This window comes from Ischnura elegans, chromosome 2 (genome assembly GCF_921293095.1).
Source record: "Ischnura elegans chromosome 2, ioIscEleg1.1, whole genome shotgun sequence".
NCBI classification, from domain to species: Eukaryota; Metazoa; Arthropoda; class Insecta; order Odonata; family Coenagrionidae; genus Ischnura; species Ischnura elegans.
The window spans coordinates 35,625,588-35,648,246 of record NC_060247.1 but is presented as its reverse complement, the minus strand read 5'-3'; the positions used below and the strand labels follow the sequence as shown (position 1 = coordinate 35,648,246).

Sequence of the window (22,659 nt, the reverse complement as noted above, 5' to 3'; positions counted from 1 at the left end):
CGCACAGGTTGGGCCGTCGGAGTGTTCTTGCGAGCTCTGTGGCGAGGATTTCCTCTCTTCAGATTCATATTTGGACTCACCGTGAACATGGAATGTGTATGTGGCTTCGTTGCTGAGTAGGATTACTTCACACGCATTTGATGCACTGAAGTTATGGGGGGGGGATTCGAATCTAGTTCCGACATAGTTCCGACGCTCCGGTGGATGGGAGTCAAAAGTCACCCCCACTTGGCCATAGAACTGTCAAGGCAACTTCCTACTTTAGCTTTGTCATAAATGAAACTAAAAATGACAATTGCCTATGAGTAGAGCTCAGAAAAATAGCCTTTTGACTCTCTGTAAAAAGGGGGCTACCGTGCTTTTAAACATAAATCTTCACGAATTTCATCAAATAAAATATGTTTCACTCTGTGTTAATGACTTTTGTTAGAAACGTTTTGGAATATTTTCGGCCTTTTCGGCGTTCCGAGAAATTTTCTGATGAAAAAGGCTTTTATGGGGCTTTTTATTTTATCGTTCATCATCATCATCATCATTGGTCAGAATTATAAGATTTGTTCTACGCAACTCTCCACTCAACTCTCCGGTCTGTTAATCTTTTCGTGCCTGCATATTCATTCATTTCCACACCTTTACCTGTTTTATCTATTTTACTCGCTTTCGCTCGCTGGGGAAGGGATCTCATTTTTTTCGAGCTCTACTAATAAACATTCGGGATTTTTAGTTTGATTTACAACTTACAATAAGGTTATTATTTCTGCCGTTTATTCCTTGAAGATTTTTTTTCGGTGATATCTTCCCTACTTAAAATTAATCCAAGCAATACCAAATAGTTACTGGCTTCCAGGTTTTCTGACTGTTACAAGGTGTGATTTAATGGTTGTCTCTATGACTTTGGTGATATTAACAAGCTTCTCCGCAAATTTAAATTCCAAATTACATCGACTCCCAAATTCCAGACAAAGAAGAGGTAAGTATAGAGAGAGTTGGCAACACAGAGATAAATAAAAAGTTCTAGTCTTCCGACAATTTTTCATTGAGTTTCCTACGATTTCGGAGGGGGTCGATTGTATTAATTTTAGCCGTTTCTCGTCTAGTTCACCCTGTTTGTATGAATCAGTCAGTCAGTGGTAGGAAGTGGGTTTTATAGTATTGAGGCTACCCATAGACATTTCGTCAAGCCTATCCTTGGCAACTACAGGCATCCCGAGATTAAGGAAATGTGGAAGATCCTAAATACAGGGTGCATTCTGAAAATAATACGATTATGTCTCTAAAAGTAATTTTCTGAATATATTGGAACAAACAATTTAAATTCTTCAGTGTACTCTCCTTGGGCCAATACACATTTTGTCCAGCGACTTTGCCCTGACCAGTATGTGCCCTGGAAGGCTTCATCGCGGACCACTTGCAAGGTCTTTGTCACGGGTGATTCGATCTCCCCTGTGGATGAAAAATGGGTTCATTTCAAGGCTGCCTTAATCCAAGGGAACAGAAAATGCCTGCTGGGGTCACTTGAGGAGTGAAGATTATTTTCGGAGTATTTACAGCACATCCATGTAATAGGCAACGATATCTGAGTGTCCTTCAGGAAAAAAATTCCTTATGATCAACTCATTTGCTGTCGAAAAAGGTAATGAGCACTTATTTCACTTTTCATTACTTCATTCTTGCCTTTTTGGGAGTGAACCTCCCTTTAGCATTAAGTAAAGGCCTTTAACCCAGGAATGGAAAGTGAAAGGAAACGAATATGTTTCATTTCGACCCGGAGAGAAACGAAAATACGAGGCCTAGGTTTAGTTTCGCTCCTGCTCAAAATTAAAATCACCAAGGAGTTTAGTTTCAACCCGGGACGAAACTTTACTCCCGGGAGTGAAACTAAATTAATCGAAACTCCGCTGCTCATAGAAGGACCATGGCTCATAGTTAAATTTCCATCCCAAAAGTTGGTTAGAGGGGGAAAATAGAGAACAGTTTCGATCCATTACGTTTGGCATACGTCTAGAGATTGTCAAAACATTCAGCTATAAGATTGAATGGCCAGTTTGCGTTCACCGTTCCCCCGTTAGTGGTAAAAGTATGAGTGCCTCATGCATCTAATGGCGGTAGGCCGAACCTCTGCTTCATTCAACCATACTTTGTATTCGTTGCGTGGATTGAAACTGAACTGCTCAAAGGTGACGCACGTGGTCCCTCCGGTGCGAAACATTATCTGCGTTTCGTTTCGTCCCAGAGTTTTACTTTTGTTTCGACCCGAAGTAATTTTGACTCCGAGTTCGTTTCGACCCTGAGTTTAGCTGCCCGGGTTAAAATCCATTTCGTTTCCACATTACGAACGAAACGAAAGGAACGAAACTATTGAAATTTTACTGGTTTTGACTTTCGCTTAGTTTCTGTTGCCATCCCTGCTTTAACCACCTCAAACCCCATAAGTAGGACAGTGCAAAGTCTCCGTAAGCCTCATCATCATTTTTTTTGACTCCTCAAGAGATTTTTTTTCAGTTTAGCACAAAACTTAAACTTTGCTCGATCCTCGATTCCATTTTTTTCGTTACACAGGCGACGCTCACAGGTTTGTAATGATAACTGATAATGTTTATAATGTAACCTGACGTGCTGCCGTTTTTACAGCTTATAGAGTAATGAATCTGGTTTCGCAGCAAAGCTTCACGTCCACCCCATCTAATCCACGTGGTTTGATCCCATTTTACCTAATGGGAGTGGCGCGGGAAATTAAATTGCAATATTTTCGGAACGTACCCTGTAGATTGGGCTCAAAGTATTGCAAATCTCTGTGCACAGGTTGCGTTTCATTTATAGTGAGAAATTACAGTTCAAGACGAGATTCACCACAGTGAAATTATAGCAACGGGTGATTCGTTTGTTGACAACAAATATTATCAATTCATAAAAATATATTGACCACTTGCAAGTGCATTTTATTGTCCAAACATAGCTAAAAGGAAACGAGAAATGAAGCGAGTAGTAAAAAAAAGGAACGACCCCATTAGCCGTGCCTCACTCTATCGGTCGAGCAGCTCGGTGGATGGTGTAATCTTCCGCCGAAAGGAAATGGCCTCCGGTCAGTGAGGGCCTAACATTGATGGTGGAAAATGGGCCCAAACCTATATAAAGGAATGCCTACCCGCGAGCGGCGAGCATTATTTTGGAAAATCTCTCGTCGAATGTTTGGCTGAGAGGAGAGCTGCTCCCGGGAGGCGACCAACGGCGCCGTTTCTTCGACCACCGCTACCTCTTGCTGGCAAGGTAACATCCTTACCCTACCTTACCTACCCACCCCGAGTATTTATTTTGTATCTTTAGCGCCACAGTTCAGTAAGTTCTTTTTTATTAAATTTTTTATTCTCCTTTCAATCGTGCCTTTTTTTTTTAGCTTTACACTCCTACGCATCTCCCCCGGGCCTCCAAGTACGTTCCACCCAGGTGAGCTCAAACCTCCAACCTTTAGTTTAACAGCCAAACGGGCTAGCCGATTGCGCCACGGAGGCGATGCGAATAGAGTTATTTATAAATATACATACTGATTTTTTTGCGACATCAAACCTCACCTTAGTTAAAAAAAATAGATACAAATTTAGTGTTTCGAAAATTTTTCCTAGGGTTTCAGACGATTTAAGAGGGGGTAGAAATGACCGTAGACGTGATGGTGAGTGTGAAATCCCAGGAAAATAGTCAAAGCCCCTCTTTTTCGGAAACGTGAGGAAACAATCTCTCCTTTTTCTACAACTGCGGTTGATGATTGAAGGAAGAAAAATGTAAGAGGAAAATATTAGGTGCTTGATTTGGCTCTGCATAAGGTGATGCATGTGATTGATCAGTCATATTCTGAGCTCCGCGAAATCAATTAAAAATAGACGAAAATAGTGACTGTAGTCCGGATTGTGGGACCAAAAGCAAGGTATTTGAGGTTCAAGATAATACTAGGTGGGTAGAAACTTAAGCAGAAAGAGCAATTCGACTACTTGGGCAGCACATTAGAGGAAAACGGATACAGCAGTAAGGACTTACGGAACAGAACTTCGCAAGCAAATGAGGTGTTCATGAATAGGAAAGATATAATGGTAGGATCGTTGTGTGTAAGAGTTAAAGAAAAGGTTGGTGAAGAGTTTGATCTGGATTGTAGCGTTTTACGGTGCGGAAACATGGACACTTATGAGAACGAGAATGACGCGAGGCCTTCGAGATTTGGGTATGGAGAAGGATGGAGAAAGTGAAGTGTACAGAGAGGTGGAACGACGAATTGCTGGATATGGTGGGTGAGGAAAGGCAGCTTATAGATGGGAAAAAGGAGGAGATAGAAATTTTGAATGGAGCGAGTTCTTAGCGGAGAGGGGATGCTGAAAACAGTGTTAGAGGGTAGAATGTTAGGTAAGCGAGGTATAGGAAGGAAGAGAATAGTATTATTAGGTAGAATAAAAGGGAGTTGACCTTATTGTGGATTGAAGAAGGAAGTACATGAAGGAAGGAGAGGCTGCAAGAATGCTTCTTAAATACTCCATGGAAAACTCTCTTGAACGGTAGAATGCTTTTATAATAATACATTGATGATACCTTTAAGGAAAGGAAATGGTTCTAGCCACCGTATACCAGACTGTGGAAAATATTGAAAGGGAAATACAAATTAATGTCAAGTGAAACTGAAAGCGAACGGTAGAAATACATTTTGTACGCTTGTAGGTACTCACTCTAATAAATCCTTGAATTGTAACTAAGGCCGTAGATTTCAAAGAATAAGCGCGGGTAATAAAACGCTACCTACTTGTAGCGAGGAACAGGGAAGGATTCCACGAAGTCATGCAGGCAGAGGAGGATGTTATTTCCCGATCGATCGCCTCTTTTCCTCATTGATACACGCCGAAGAGGACGCCTCCCGCAGCTTACGCTTTCCCAATCAATCGCCGCGGGAATTGAGGCAATGGGGGTCGAGGAAAAGAGGCGCTGCCGTGATGCCTTGATCCAACAACTAGCTTCCTCACAATCTGAAAATCTTAAGTTTTCACAATCATAGAAACCTATACAAATGCCTGAGTATTCCGCTAAGAGAGTTACAATAAAAAATTATGCTAATTTCGGCAACCGTCATCTTGTTTTTTTATTCGGCGTCGTTCTATCAATAATAGTAGACGTTCAATAATATACTTGTTAATTTTCAATGATGAACGGGTCGTAAATTTAATGAATATTGATACATGTGATTGTACGCAACCTCAACTAGAAACACATGGGATGTGAATAATTTCTATTTCAAAAAAGAATCGATTACGAATGCTGAAGGAAATAGTTTGGATAGCCACATTAGTTGAACCATACGATGCTTGGGAGTGGGAACAAGGCATGAGATCAAAGTGAAAAGGATGGAGGAGAGACCGACCAAGAGGCGGTCGCCGCAGTGTATGGGACTCCCTCGATCGCCCGCAACTCATTTGCCGAAATAGCCGGCCGCGACTATATTTGAAACAGATGAATGTTCTCTCCTCTTCCCATTCCTCTCGATCGACTCCGCGTACTTACCACGCACAAGATCGATGAATCACAATCAAGAGGAAACTTTTCACACAAGGGGATATACCTACCATGTTTCGTTCTAATTTCGTTCCTCCGTTCTGTTGAGGGCGTTGTTCTGACGATTTTCGAGAAAAAAATGAAGGGGTTAGAATCCAGTCCGATGCTCCTTAGTGGCAAAGCATACCTGGGCCACTGATAAACAAGGTACCGAGTACATTTTTCTTTGTTGTAAGATGCTGAATCAGACTATTGTTTTACTTACGCGTACCGCATTATTACCTCGGAAAGTTAAACACCGTCCCCAAGTTAAATGCTAATCATTAAATCACCATTATATTTTTTTCTTTTTAAGCCAGCTTTTACCGCAAACGATTGCAAATATTAATCGATTTGACTGTTAGATTTAGGACCTAGTTTATCACTTAAGCTTGAAATAAATTTTATAACATATAGAGCAGGGGTGCCCAAACTGGGGGGCGTGGAGAAAGTCCAGGGGGGGCGTGACACCCAAATGAAATAAATAAAAAAATCACAAAAAGAATTTCCTCAGATACGTACAATTATTGAATCTTTCCATTCTGCGTTACCGCATTCAACAGTGAACAAACAAATCTACCTACTCACCGTATCAAGTAGGCACATACTTGTACGAGTACAAGTACTTGTACAAGTAGAAGTTGGTATGTACGGCACCGTGGAAATAGGGTATTGCAAAATGGAAAGCTTATATGTGTAGCGAGGGTGCGTGGTACAAAAAAGTTTGGGAACCCCTGATATAGAGTCAACATTCATAGCCGAGAAAAACATTGTTACATCCGTTGTCGATGTGTTTAGGCTGCCACATTTGTATTTTACCGCTTCATCCCATACCCTAAATTCAAGGCTGTAGCCAAAAATTCCGTGGTAGGATGAGGGGCGATAATAGGAGAGGGAGCTCACCTAAAGGAGGCAAACCTAAGACCTGTGTTCCTTCCCAAAAATTCGGAAAGGGAACCCTCGCTGGCTACGGCCTGGCCTACATGAATAAAAATTACATAGCCAGTGGCGTAACTAAGAAAATACCTTGGGGGAATGGGGGGGGGGATCTATCCCCTCATCCCCCCATAGTTAAGCCCCTGCATATAGTTGACATCTTGAGGAAACAATGTGGGAAAATGCGTAAAGAGGCAGGCAAAAAGTTCGGTGATAACTGGTATTCTTGAACATAGTTGGATTTACAATCACAGCAACATATTGTGCATGCATATGATCAGTGGCGTAACTAGGAATATGCATTGGGGAGGATGAGGAGGAATGAAGAAGGGCGACCTCCCACCCTTTTGGTAAAATTTTGTAAAAATGACACGCCTGCAAATACATTTTACATAATTTTGGCACTCAAAATTTGGGTTTCATTAAAATATTTCGTTAAAATTTACCATAAGTCAAAAAAAGACAATAGTTTTGAATTTTATTTTTATTTCTCTCAGGCTTTGGGGGGGATCTATGCCCCCCCATAGTTACGCCACTGCATACGACGCGACGATCCTTTACTGGAGTCTAAGTTCTCTCCACCAAGATAGGGCAGGGGAAAGGGAGTCATAGGGGGAGACAGGAAACCCTTGGCGAACCACGCAGGGGGCAAGAGAGGGTGGGTCGCAGAGAGAGTATTGGATTAAATGGCCGACTCTCCCGTCCTATGCGCTGCGCATGTCTCGGATTTCCGATTCCAGGAAGAAGGAAAAACGAGGTCGGAGCGAACAAGAGCAATGGAGGATCCAAAATGTCCAAGGTTTAAGACGGCGCCGCGTGATTGATTATTCGTCGCAGAGTTCATTTGTTCCAGTAAGTAAGATAAAATATGAACAGAGGAGGAACATGAACTCGTCGTCATCAAGAATCGTAGGTTAGCTCTCACCTATTTCTTTACACGATCATACATGGGGATATTTAAAACGCTTCATTACGCCAACGACAAGATAAAATTATTAATTACCTTAAGAGAACGCATTACGCTTTCGAAAGGGCGTTTTTTTTGTCTTTTGCGTGGCTAATAACTTGTTTAAAACTTACGTTAATAATATGACATTTACCAGGAATTCAGATATACTATAATCCAGATTTTCTTGTATCCAAAATATAAAGATTTTACACTTGAGAAAATACTGATGCGAAATTTTAGTAACAGGCCACTATTCTCATCTAGGTACCCTGTATCATTCAGGTCTCATCTACGTACCCTGAAATATTCGAGACAATATTATATGTTTTAAATGGGTATTTAATCACGAATAAAGACTGATTGAGCGGAAGAGATGCTCCCTCCGAAGCATTTTTCACGGTCATTTTTGACCTATGACTGCAGGAATCGTGGTTTGGGCAGCCAAAATGACGGTTTCCGGTTATCGCCATTTTCTAAGACATGGAAAGTGATAAGAGACTATTCAAATCTCTTTTCTCCATCATTTGTGGCGGATGTTTTCGGCATCATTTAACGCGCATGACATGCATTGCACGTATTAGGCGATCATTTTCCCCAATATTGAAATGCTTACCTATCCTAGAATTGTTCATGAGACATGATGCTAGCTTTTAGCTGCTGATGAAGCTGGCTAAATATAGCTATGGAAATATTTGTTTTTTTAAGAGGTTTAAATTTCTTAGAGAGTTTGGGGAAATCGCTATACATCAGAGCAAGACAGGTTTTCCGGCGCGCTCACTGTAGTAGAGATATTATAATGGCCAAGTTTTCGTTCGCATAACTCAGCGACTAAGGCATAATGTTCCCATGATACAGAAGTGAAGTTTTAGAGATCAACTCCCTCTCAGCTCATTAAAAATGGCATGGTCCTTTCCATAAAACATGAATACTTTTAAGACCATCTCTGCCATCACCTCGTAAAGTATCAGGACAGGCATCTTTGGGGTTGCGACCACGTATCTGTTCGTCCCAGGATAATTTGGCCAGCTCTCTCGAGGGAGTTTTCAGGCGAAGAATATTGACGTTCCCTTACAAGGAATGACTTACTCTTTGCGCAGGAATTTTAATAAAGTGGCAATAGATAGATTGGAACCTACTCATTTGACAACTCACGCATGTATTTAAAATTCAAATGCTAACGCTGTGCTGAACACTCTATGTTCACATCACTCAGTATGCTCACCACCAATGGCCTCAAAAATCGCAGATTCATGCTCATAGTTGCGATTTTTATTGGAATATTTTGTGAAAAATTCTTCAGATCATGATGATGAAATGATCACTTTTCAAAACACACCTCATGAATAGGCACCAACTATTTGTACGTTTCAAAGTAAACACGAAGTGCTCAACGAAAAAAGGGAAAGGAGATTTTAACATTTTTGTCGCCTGAATGTGTGTTTCAATTCTCTATTAACCCATAAATTATTACGAAAAGTTAATATTCCCGACATCAATGCATCTAGCGCTATCAGGATTAATCATGGAGACTTCAAAAGACCCAAATGATATCTTCCGCACGTTACATCTCAGGATCTAGGAAGAGGCGCACTATTTTCTGCAAAATGCACAGATTACGTTAACAACAATTCTATGTCTTCGTGCAATTCATATTCCTTCCTAAGATTAAATTCTTACCAGGTAAAATAGCATGCATTCGCTTCGTCACCTCAAATTTGTTTCTTGCGACCCAAGGAAAAATAATCATTAATACTGGAAGTGATTTTATTGAAATCAAACAATGTGCACTTAATATTAACACAGAAACATTCGAGTTACATCCAAAGTAATGAAATATTTGGATGACTCAGCACATTATCAATTTTAAGAATTAATTTTCTTTAGATATTGCTAACACGGTGAATATCAACCCTTTAAACAGTTCGGCGTAAAAACGACGAAATAACGCGTGATGACACTCTTTGTACATGGTCAGGGAATAAACACAAACAGCATGACATTCCGAGGCCGACACGAAAATGTTCATATCAGCTTCCAAAGTAATTGAATGACGTAAAATGAATGTACATGACATGGGCTTCTATGACGACACTAAAATATTAGGAGGCCTTCTATTACTCTCACATTAGAAAAAGAATTTTTAAATAAAATAATATCAAATTTATTAAAACATTAGGATGCAGCGTTCGTTAAAGTAACTCAAAATAAAAAGATTATCTAAGAACTAAAATCGTCATGAAACGATAAAATTCAGAAAAGGTTATCCTCTTCATAAAGTTTTTCCAGCTACACTTATTTCTTTCAATTATTCACCGTTGCATCTACCTTGACCTTCATGGCTTTTGTCTCGATAACATCTTTGGTATTGAATACTGGGGGTGCATACCTTTGAGACTTCGTAAAAACTAATTGTCCCATTAACCATTCCAGAGAAAACAGCACGTAACCAAGGAATGGTGAATTATCATGGGCAAAAGTAACACACTTTCGAACGTGCCCGTTTCACTTTACTCGGACGTCTTTTTCATTGACAAGCCGATGCCAAGCAATGTCATTGGGACACACTGATAAAAACAATCCCTTGACTATAGAAAGAGAAAATAAGTTTCGCGAGTTTTCCGCTCAGGACGGTACATGGAATTCAGCACAAACAATTTCACGAGAAGGATAATTTAAGTGTCTCCCTTAAGCGCAAATCCGGCGTATCTTAAAAATATTATCAACAAATAAAACGTTACGCCAGTCATTTGGTGGATCGAATTTTTGCACTGCGATATCTTTGGCTTTGAAGAATGAGGTCATTTTGCCGTTGCTTCCATTCTTCGCATCATCAGGACGACACTTTTCTCCATCTTGAGCCACATTTCGCTCATATAGTCTCATCTTTGGCTTTAAATAGCAGAAAATTGCGTTATGGTTGCTATATTTCATAAATAATACGGATCGAGACAACTTCACCTCAATCTTGAGATGGATCAAAATAATCCTGACAGAGGTGAACATCTACCTCTATGGCTCTGAAACATCGCCAATCAACACACAACAAGTCCTTTTTGAGATGCATCGTAACTAGGACAGGGTGAAGTCTTTGGCTTGGAGAATTGTTCATCGTGGTTTCCTTTCTCCGAAGATACTGGAGTATGTCCTAGCCTTTCAACATAAAAAAAACACGTCACTCAATAGTTAATGATCGATTTCACTGCGAGCAAGGAACGGAGGATACAGGTGGTGGGGGCGGTATCCCTTGCTGCAGAGGAGGTAGGCTTGAGGGTGGTGGAGGAGGTACTGGTGGAGAAGGGGGTGGCAAGGGTGGAGGCAAGGGAGGACAAAGTAAGGGATGGGGGTAGTAGTAATAAGGGAAGGTCAGCGGGGGCACCGATGCTGGGTGAGGTCCGTGAGGGAGGTGGTGATGGTGATACACCATCGGTCGAGTCAAGTCCTCCGGCTTGTACACCAACTGGTCGTCTCTCATGAGCACTTTGACGGCGACCTTCTTGGCCGCTGCCGCCGCAGCAGCGGCCGCCGCGGCCGCTGAAGACATCGCCGACGCGGAGCAGTGGACGTTGGGGGACATCCCGCCGTTCCCCCCGCTCCCCGTGTCCTGCTGTAGCTGCTTCCTCTTGGTCTTGTACCTCCTGTTCTGGAACCAGATCTTCACCTGAGTCTCGGTGAGCTTCAGTGCATGTGCGAGGTCCGCCCTCTCCGGTCCCGAGAGGTACCTCTGGTGGTTGAAGCGGCGCTCAAGTTCGTACACTTGGGCGTGGGAGAAGGCCGCCCTGGATCTCTTCTTCCTCGGCTTCCCGCTGGGTGGCTGGGAGTTCGATCCCCGCTCCGGTCCGGGCAGCACGGGTGACGGTGGAAGAGGGGGCACAGCGGAGGGGAATCGGCTCGAGAAGTCGTCTGAAAAAAGAAAATAAGAAAAGGAAATGAATGAGGCAACCCCGCAGAAGATAAAATAATTATTTGATTTATTCTCAATATCTTCCCAGAGACAGAGATAGCATTCGAGGATCTGCTGACATTTTATCACCATTGCAGATGACGTGTCACTTAATCTTATATCACTTAGTTTCTTGATAAGTTTTTATAAAATAATGTCGTGTCGTTTTTGAATGGAAGGTAATGGTATTCCGAATCTCATGGTGTTTATGTTCGATCCATGACCAATGATTAGAGACTATTTATGTACAAAGACTTTCAACGCTCGTCGATTTGCGCCGAACTCTCTCAACGGTTGATCTATGTATTTTGTAAATAATCGAAAATTCAGATATTAACGGGAGCTAGGTTTGGGTGAAATTATGTTTCGATTATCAATGATGAATAACGTGACACAGTGTGTCACTGACACACTGACCATATATTTCTTCATGTCAAAGGTTTGCGGGTTGACTTTCATTCCAGGAAGACTTTTCTCATCTCAAAGCACAATATAATGTCACGACTGTAAATTGAGAAGTTTCCAAAGAACCGCTGTTAAGTAATATTAACCAATTAATAATTTCACCGAATGTTATACCTAAAAAATCAACATAACAAGATAATTATCATTATACCTATCTTATAACAACTACAAGCTGTAAAGACAATAAAACGCATGAGTAATTGCTCAGCCATTTGAATGTTGTCAGAATATTTCCAGGATGATCAACTTTAAATCAAAAATACTGTTGAAGTTACAATTTCAATCTCAGGGGAGAATAAGCTACGTAGCTATAGCAGTCCTCCTAAAAACTATTCAACTGAAATCTACAAACTCAAAATCGTATCATAAACCAAAAAATTACTTCTCTTTTCAATATGACGATTTAATTCCACAGCTCGGACGGTAGAAACTAGACTAAAAATCTGGAATAGTTTTAAACTCAATTTCCTCACTATTACTATTAAAAAATCAATCCTCTTGAGCCAATTACAATTTTCTGACAAAAGGAAGATGAAAATTTAGCGAAAATTCAGAAAATCAATAGCAACACATGGACTGTATGAATACAGATCATCTTTTATGCATCCTTGCTTAGAAGGGATAATAATTTTATCCTAATCAAAGACAACTAAAAAAATCACTAAACAATATTTTGGCAAATCCCCAAATTCACTTCTGAGAGATAAAAGTCCACTTCAGAACAAATGATTGATGCATATTTATTTATCGATTTTCTGATCAATGGACTCTGTTAGAAGCCCAAGTTTTATTTTGTTCAACATACCTCAGATCTTACGTTCTGCTTTCAAAGTAAATCGCCACAATCGATCTACATTTCTATGGCAACACAGGCTGCTTTATTTGATTTCCCTCTGTAGGAGACACTGAGTAAACCATCAAGTAGACGCTTTCTGGACCTGGTATTTAATATCAAAGGGAACCGCAAGTCAAGGAAAAAAAATAAATAGCGGACCACGCAAGATCGGCGGATGGGGGTCGTTGGAAAAGGATGTATCACCTAACGGGAAACCTCAAATACATGGCGTGAAAAAGACGCATATCTACACACAAATATAAAATAATCCACAATCACACGCTATTGTGTGTACAAACAGTGAAGTCTATGTCTCAGTATTTGCATCCAAAGCTTCTTGAAGGACGGTCGGAGTGAACAATGAGGGTTTCCTTTCGCAAGGCACGGATGAATTCTAAAGAGCCGACGAAGGAAGAGGGGAATACTATTTTCACAGCTGAGCGGAGAAATAAGCCGATGACGGCAGAGATGGCGGCAAAAGTGAGAGAAACGAAAAGGAGAATGCGAGAAGAAATAGCACTGGGAAGCCAGCGAAGAGAGAGAAATGGTAAAGATCTGATTTTTGAATGGTTGAGAGAATATCTACAAACTTCAATTAATCCAAATTTATGTACCGCACAAAATGACTGAAACGGAACAGTTCAGGGACAGAGCGAGTGAAAATCGGTCTCTTCAATGCATAGATAAAAATAAATGTTGATAGAGAGATTTAATACAAACGCATTTATAAGATAAACTGTCCAGTGATGTATTGATAATTATCTCAAACCTAACGACAGATTAAAAATACATAATGGTAAACATAACACATACATATATAACCCACTATTTCCTTACTTCGAACTCTAGCGCTTTTTCGTCGTTTGCAAAAGATGAAAAACTAGGTTTGAAGATAACACCAAGCTTAATATGGAAGAAGATAATTAATGCTATTTAAGTGAAAGGAGGGTAATTTAAGCGCGCTTGAATGAAGTTAAAAAATCCTCTACTCCGCTGCTAAAGAATCCGTAAGAAGAAAAGGACTGACCAAATTACGCTAGAACCATCTTCTTGCGGAAATATTTATAGGAGAGTGAACAAAAAGCATGTTGATCAGGAAAATCCAATCGCTTCGAGGGATGTCAAGAATAGGTGGCCGGCACATGAACAACGTGGAGAATTTAAGAGATATAGAAGAGGATAAGAAAAGGATTGGAGAGAGGTGTGAGGATTTACAAAGCCAGCTGTGTAAATGAGAAGAGGAAAGGGCGCCATGGAGTATATCTGACGAGAGAATGGAGAAACCAACGCTAAATAAATGAAGAAAAGAATGAATGGGACGCGGGAGGCAAGAGGAAAAGTCATGCCCATGGAAATGAAATAGAAATGGGAAGGGAATGATGGACGGGCATTTCCGACTGATATACTGAATTATTGAAATTAAATTGAGTTTTAGATTAAATTTATTCGACATTCTTCGCATACATCCGGAAACAGCACTATACCGGTCTTTTATATCGTTTTTTTTAAACACGTTGACAATTAATCGTACACACGAACATGGACGCCTTGGAGAGGGGAAACCCACCCAGGAGGGACTCAAACCCGCGACCTATTGTTTGGCAATCGAGGACTTTACCTCACCCCACCGAGGCCGGAAAATTCCTTAATGGAGATACTGCATAAAGGTTAAAATAAAGACCAAGCACATTTCATTCACCCCTAGCATTCCCATTAACTGGAGTGAAATAACTAAAGTATAATTTTTGTTTTTTTCCCTGCGAACAATTGTAGAAGTTTTCTCGGGTTTCGCACCGGGTCAGGTCCTCCATTTCTCCTTCCAACGTTTCGATGGTCAACTCACCCATCGTCTTCAGGGATTCAGGATTCCAATTGGATTGGCTTGGATTCCTGAATCCCTGTAGATGATGGGCGAGTTGTCCATCGAAACGTTGGAAGGAGAAATGGAGGACCTGACCCGGTACGAAATCCGAGAAAACTTCACTACAAATAACTGAAGTGCTCTCTTACTGTGCGTCAGCATATTTTGTACGAATAGCTAGGAACTAATTTAAATCGTAAAATTATTATTTTACGAACGAGAATTATTTAAGAACCCCAAGAAAAATGCCTAAGGAGGGCGAAACCTCTAATTGGTAAGGGAATAATAAATTTCTTCCTTGAAATGACGGATGTGATTTCCAGTCACATAAAATCAGGGTACGTAATACATCATTTTGATTGTAGCAAAAACTAGTTAACTTAATCTTTTCTGTGTCATATTTATTTCTTCAATTTTTTATTGTTTTAATATTCGTATCCTAAAATAAACTCTCAGTTACGGAAAAAAATATAGTGAAATAAGACCACTACAGCTTTTCTATTACCAAAAAAGCATGAGTATTCTAGAAAACATGATAGATTTAAGGTAAATATTATTCACTGCAAACAGATTATTTAAACCACGAGGGACGCGCGAAGAAATGCTTGCCTCGAAAACCTTTACATCATTATAAACCATTGATGTGCAGCTGTGATTAATTCACGCATTAAAGATGTGCCTCGTTGCATACTTGCCTGCATCCAAGGTTAAATGAAGAAAAACGGCTAGAGGTAAACGGGATTGTGGAACGCCCACAAGTAGGCAAAATACTGGACGAAAACAACAAGAACAAGAGAAGGATAAGCTAATAGGAGGAGGAGTGATCTCGAGAAAGGAAAATTTTCAGACTGGGAACGCGCGATTGAGAACTTGTGTTGTATATTTACCCTCAGTCTGGCCTCTCTTCGGTCCAAGGAATCCCTTTTCTTCTGCTGCCCGGCGGAACACCTGACTATCTACCTGCGCAATACGAGGATGGTGGAGTTCCAACTGACGTGAATGCGAAATTCTAAGGAATCCGAATTGCGTGTATTCTCTTTTTCTCTTTTCTCCTATAGTTTCCTTTCTCTAACTAATTTCCACAAAACAGCAAACCCTCTGCAGCCCTTTGTTAACAATTCACAAATTTTATTCAATACGCAATACTTCCATGAGCTTGTCTTCCGCAGCAAGGGATAGAGGCGTGTATAAGCTTAAACAAAATGTATAATTGTAAGATTAATTTTGGAACATACATATATTCTATCGTCAAATTTGCGAGGCATGATATGGTGCGCAACTCAATTTCCCGCATTTCAAAAGTTCCCTTGGAGTTTTATTATCCAAGAAATAATTAACTCCTCGACAGAATTTAAAAATACGAATCACATCTCTTCATCAGGATAGTCAGCTCTCATACACGCTTTCTAATGCTGTTACAAGCTTTCAGATCCGAAGCATCGATAAGGTCAATCAGATTAAATCATAGCCAATTTTCATTGATGCCTAAGGAGTCGTTACCACACGAAAATGGACTGTGTTTATTAACATCCAAAAGGACAGTTGTTCTTCTGTATCTAAAGTAGGAGGGAAAATGCTACAACAAAACTATGTCCATCCTAATCATGTAAATAATAAAAATAATATAAAAAATAAATATAATAATATCCAAATATTACGTACGTCCAAAATAGTATTTGTTTCTGTTTCTTGGACATATTTTTTCCAAATTCATTCAGCAGAAGTTAAAACTCAGTGTTGGTAAAATTAGGTTAACGAAGTGGTAAGAATATTGTATCTTTTTTGAGTTTTATAATCCGAAGAGCATATATATACTTCTGGACCGAAGAAATAATTTGGATCACATCTCCCGTCAAAGGGATGCGTTGGCTCTTACGCAAACACAAAAAATCCCATCCCTTCATAAAATCAATATGTATGCTAATGAAGTAGCCCTGAAATTAAAATACCACCCTCTTTCTCATAAAAGAATAGGTCGAAATTTTTTTTGCACCTATATCTTATGAAGCGATCTGGAGCACGAATTATCCGTCACCTCAAAAGCTAAAAGGTCGACAAACGCGATATGGTGCGAGCAGAAAAAAAACCTCTCGACTGATAGCTTAAGAGAGATAGTTGCGACCCGCAATATTTAGAATGACGAACGCAAGCGGTTTTCCTTCAAAACCTCAACATTCGCTCCCACTCACAAAACCCCATTCATTCTTACACGCACCAAGTCCATCTGGGTGGGAGAGGGTGTATAAAAAAATGGATGGATAACAGATTACTCTAGGGACAGCTTTGTTGATTCATCTCTTTCATACGTGTCTCCATTATGTCGGAAAACTGGCCGAGGAGGCGTAGACTAAACGGAATTGATGGAGCTGAAAAAGAGAGGAAATGAAAGGGGTTGGGAGGAGTAGCGCCTGGAGGGGAACTCAGCCTCCTTGCCATCATCTTTACGCCCTCTTCTTGAGGTGGAGGGGTTAGGGTGGGGGCAGGGAGGGTGTTGCGTCTGCGCGCGGGAGAGGGTTACGCCAAAGGGGGGGGAGGGGATAGGATATAGAATGGGGGTGGGAAAGGTAAACACACACACGGGAGGAGAGACGGTGAGAAATACAGTTAGAGAGAGAGGGAGGAGTGGGTTGATGCGTCGGCAGTTCATAAAAGAAAAATCAAATGAGCACACGCCACTCAATTCTCCTACTGATCATCAACTAGAACGAAATTTAATGAAGTCTCCTCGGAGATGATCACTTATACAGGATTTTTTCAGCATTCGGAACTCGAAGAAATCTCAGTACAGTAAATAAAGATGTCTAAGGAATGAAATATATACGACTACTATAAAGTTTTGTAATCGGAAAGTTACTAAACATTCGCAAGTAATTAAAAAATGGGACAACAACTCTATTCACGAGAACAAGCTAGCACTAGCACAAATACAATAAAAACTCATCCATCTCAGGCTGCATGCAGCAAACAAAATAAATAAATCACTCGGAAAGTAATAGATAAAATTTCCACTCTCTCTTTCCCTCTCTATTGAAATAATAGTTGAACAAAATTCATTGCCTTTATATCTTTGACGTCCCTTAGGAGCGAATATTATTCGTCAAATGAACAACAACCCTTTCTTCCCTATTTTCTTCATCTTAATATTAAAACTCCTCTTGACAAGTGGAACAGATGAAAAATTTTCGGGCTATCATGCGGATCGGGATATCAGAGGCCGACACGAGGCTGGCAGGAGAATTCGTCGAACTGTTGATATCATGGCCAAAAATCCTTTGAGAGTTCATCTTCATTTGCATGCTAGGATTAGCTTCCTAAAAGGATTTCAGAAAATATTATTAAATTGTTCGGCGGATCGGAGTAGCAGAAGGAGTTAGGCACCCTCTCCAGCTACGGTAAAAATTTCATTAGAAGAGTGAATAACGCGGAGAAAAGTGATATCAAGTTGATTCTGATTTCAGCATTATTATAAAGTAAGCTCTCTAATAAAAGAATCTTAAAAATATTTAAAATAAAAATGGAAAAACTTAAAAATCAACTCAAACCGGAACCAATGAGAGGAATAGGGAGGCCACGAATAATACGCAGAACGCATTGAAGAACAGACTACGCAAAGACCTGGCGGACATCCCTACACTGCCAGATAACAAACTGATGAGATAATGCCACCCTATAGGTATTCATGGCTTTTAACTGCAGAAAACATTCGAGAATTGGGCTGAACGCAATCCAACCATGACAAAGAATTAACTTACTGGTACAGAATGGGCACAGCCGGGAAAAGGTCCGAAAAGAAACTTGTCAAATACTAAGTGCCCTCCCGTTATATTTCTGAATGGCCAGTGAGTATAATGCATTGTTACGTCCATACATAAATAATTTTGAGCACCAACAAACGGAGTCATCAGGAAATATATAAGCTTAGGTAGTGTAAAACTTAATTCATTTATAACATAATAATAATAATAATAATAACTGTTACCTTCCCAATTCCATATAGAGTACGATATGTTCTAACGTCACATTCAGAAAATTATCTTCATGAATTAGCATACATTTCCCAGTGAAAAAATCAACTCCATTAGTAATCAATGCTCAAATGAAAAGCTTTTGTTGTGCCTCACAGAATTTTAATCGTTTAATTGAGGAACAAATTAAAAGAAAAATACTACTCGGAGAATAAAGAGAAGTATAAATAATATCCTAAATCCAAGCGTAATTACGGTTGGCATCAGAGGCGAAACCGATTGAGAGATTGAAAGTTCCTGAAACCTAATCAGAGATGATAACTAAGTATTGGGTCCCAAATATATAAAAAAATAAATGCTCGCCCTTCTTGAAACTGTTACGATTTAACCGGATAAATATGTCACCCGTGCGATAAAGCCTAATTAAAAAACGCATGATAAAAAAGAATAAGCAAGAAAATACACTGAGAAATACTAGGGAAAGATAGTTGAAGATGGTGATCCAGTGGAAGAGTCTACGATGAGAAAAAAGTGTGGTCCTGAGATTTGCACCTTCTACCGAGGGCTGGAGGAGAGAAGTGTGCAGGAGGAACATATGGTAAAGATGACAAAAAATAGGTTTACGAATGTAACCAGTGGCTTACGAGATGCACGACAAAAGGTAATAGAAATACAGAATCCATAAAACGAAAAAATATTTTTAAAATTAATTTTATATTAATAATAATTCTTATTAGTGTTAATAATCTCTATTACTTACTGTGAATATAATAATCATAATGACTGATTTAAACTCCACGCCTTTCTAATGAAACTCAAACCTTCCCTGGGGCAAAAAACCTTAGTAATGGGATACAATTGCTGCATATCGAGCCGTGATGAAAGATTCATGATTCTACATGTTTCCTTGACGTGTTGGGAATTGAAGGGGACGAATATTCTCATTCTCTCCGAGATTCAACCCGAATTTCAGTTTGGATGGGTAGAGAATAACCGGAACGAATGCACACGTCGCATATTGCTAATCCTTGAGCCCTCCTCGATACCAAAAAAATTTCCTCTACATTGCGGGAAATTACGATGTCTTACTGTGAACAATCGGATATAGTAAAGCAAGGAAATCCAACCGAATCCACGCGACTTCGGAAAGAGTATATTTTAAGGAAAAAGGGTGTGACGCAGGCGTGTGGCGCGGAGGCAGATGAGAAAAAGGGGAAGAATGAAGAGGAGCAAAATATACTCCACCACTACTGCGCCTCGCCTCTCAACGCCAACCCCTCATCGTGAGCACTCCTCGCCCTTCGGAATTCCCCTTCTTCCCCGCCCGCGGTCTCCATATAACCCTTTCCTCTCTCTCTCTCTCTATCCTATTCCTCAGAACTCCCGGCACCTCGTTGGAATAAATAGAAAAACAAATACATTTCCTGGGGATGGGAGGACCCAGTGGGCAGTGAATGGAACAGAAGGGGGGGGGGAGAAGGAGGGAGCTGAGGAAGAGGAGCGGTTGGCTGGCATAGTGGAACGAGGCGTGCGATACCCCAGGGTCCTCTCTGCCCAGTCCGCTTTGAAATCCGAAGGGGTCGCGGCGTATATGCCGGGAAAGAGGTCTGAATAGATCACGGAGAGGGGAAGGGGAACTCTAGGGTTTAGTGGGGGGATTAGGGGGGATGGGGTAGGCCAACTGCTCCGCTTGTTGTCACTCCTCCCTCACACGCCTGTCAAACAACCGCACACGGAGGCGACCAGAAACCACGCGGGGCACTGTTGTGTCGTGCGGCGAACGCTCGTCTTTTATCTTCACTGAAGCGATTTCTTCTTTCTCGGGTTCCTACGATGACAACGGCATTTAAAGCAATCAAGAGCACTACCGTTGGTATTCTTGGAGTTACGAGGTGGTGACGTGACCAATGACGTTTTTCCTCCACCCTCGTCGAACTATAACGACCAGTGGTAATTGTTTTGAGTAGAGTGCGTTGAGGTCATTGAACACAACTAATCGTCATAGTTATTTAAATCGTATGGAGTATAAAAAACTGAACTATGCCAACAAACTGATATAAAACAATAGATAAAATTGCTTTACATTTGTACTCTCCCAAAAATATTGACGTTCACTGAACGACAACTTTCTGGGGGCAATTATACCATAGAATGAGATCCGTTTCTCTTCGCTAGTCGATAATATTTTATAAGAAGTAAGCGACTTAAAATTATTTTAGATTTACGTACGGGCTGACTCACTAAGTTAATCCCACAATTGATTCCGTTTGAGTAGGAAAATTATGAAGACCAGAATAAAATTTCATTTTTGAAAATCCATTGAAAATTCTGATAATTGGTCGAGAGGAAAAAGCGAAGTAGTCCTCGCAAGATAATGCATGAATGCAGATTCGTTCATCCAAATTCTATTTCCCATCATTCATTAAACTGAGGAATCAAATTACTATCCTGTGCTCTTCGAGATTATCTCCACAACAATTGCGTTTCCTTGACCAACCTATTGACTATTGCATTCTATCATGGGTGAGCTACAGGGCCGTAGCCGCCCGACCTGGTCAAATTCAACTCCAAAAAATCTATAAGTTCATCATTCATTACACCCTCCCAGTAACGTATACTTGTTGCCCTACCTGACAAACTGTCTGCCCCCTCTGGCCAATAATCCTGCCTACGGCCCTGCTACCGCAGGAATTTTATCCAAGTAACTTTTATTACAATTTAATACATTTCCTCTCCGGTGGGAGTCCATTCAAAAGTGAGGAAGAAGTCGAGAGGGGCCAACAGAGCGCCTCAGGGTCGGCGGCGAACCCTTTTCATCCCTGAAAGAACGTCCAGTCAATCTCCGCTTGGATAATAATAGCAGCCCTTTGATATCTCGGAGGCTGTCTCTAGCATTGGTCCCGTCGGACGGTATGCAAACCCCTTTGGAGGAAGACCAAAATCTAACGTGCGCTCAAAAACGAATAAAATAAACAGCCGATTTTAAACACTCGATAAAAGTGCCCAATCCGATGAGAGGAGGCATCCTTCCCCAGCTGGTCGTTACTGGCCCTTCCCTATCTATCACCGACGCTTTCCGCGTTCCTTTGATCAAGCGCTTTTCCCTAAACGTATAATACCCCACTTATTCACAACTTCAATTTCAATCACCCACATCCAATCAAAGTCTCATATTTTATTATAAACTTACGACTTCTAGTACGAGGTGGACAAAACTAGCCGGTATTTCAATTAAATATCTTGCTCTAAGACTTGCAACCACAGGTTTCGAAGGACATCGCCAGGACAAGGGGCAGTGCAAATAAAACAAACCAGATTGTTAAAATTAAAAAGAAGAAGTTTGTTTCACATTCACACATTTACACGACCATGGTTTCAACGTTAGACGTCATGGTCCTGTAAATGTGTGAATAAATATTCACGTGAAAGCACAAAGTTGAGCCTGACACCATTGAACGCACAAAGTTCTTCTTCTTAATTTTAATAATGAATCGCTTTCACAAAGTTACGCCTCAAACAATCAATTTAACCTGATTAGATAGGGTCTTGACTCTCTGAATGAATTACCATTGAAAATAAACTATTTCAAAAATTTAAGCAACCACGGATAAATAAAAAATATGATCGAATACCACGTATGACCAACCAAAACTTATGCTACCGAGAAAAATCTATCCAGAAAAAGCTATTTTCCGTGTTAAATCCGGAGCGCAAGGGTATATTTCAACCATTTGTCCATCGATGGTACACAGGGCCATCACAACAAATTTGATATCCTTACATGAACAATTTTTGAATGACGGAAGTATAAGATACTAGTAATTGGTAAAAAGCTACTTAGTCAAACACTGGGGTTAAATACGAATGAAGGATGGAGAAATTTGTCACATCCATTGATTGCAACCTGCTAAAGTTATAGCCCAAGCCATAAGAACAAATTTAATGTTCCCTCTATTTCATTTTCGTAATGACAATGGTAATGATAAAGATACTGTTGATGATGATGACACCGTCCAGTCGATGAATACTGGCACGAATCATTTTAAATTAATCATAATCGTGGGGTAAGGTGTAAATGATAAGACAAATCAATCCGGTTCCTAAATAATCACGTCCTCCTCAGTATACGGATAGCCTTTAAGTACC

The 22,659-nt window shown here is 40.4% G+C and overlaps 1 protein-coding gene across 1 annotated transcript in view; it reads right to left on the bottom strand.

The window, feature by feature from the left end:
- Positions 1-9,193: 9,193 nt before the first annotated feature.
- LOC124174033 (homeobox protein Nkx-3.2-like) overlaps positions 9,194-22,659 on the bottom strand; it is a 28,914-nt gene continuing 15,448 nt past the window's right edge. Inside the window, exon 2 of the mRNA XM_046553174.1 lies at positions 9,194-11,347. Coding sequence (XP_046409130.1) covers positions 10,644-11,347 — 704 coding nt within the window. The 3' untranslated portion in view covers positions 9,194-10,643. The remainder of the gene's footprint in view (positions 11,348-22,659) is intronic.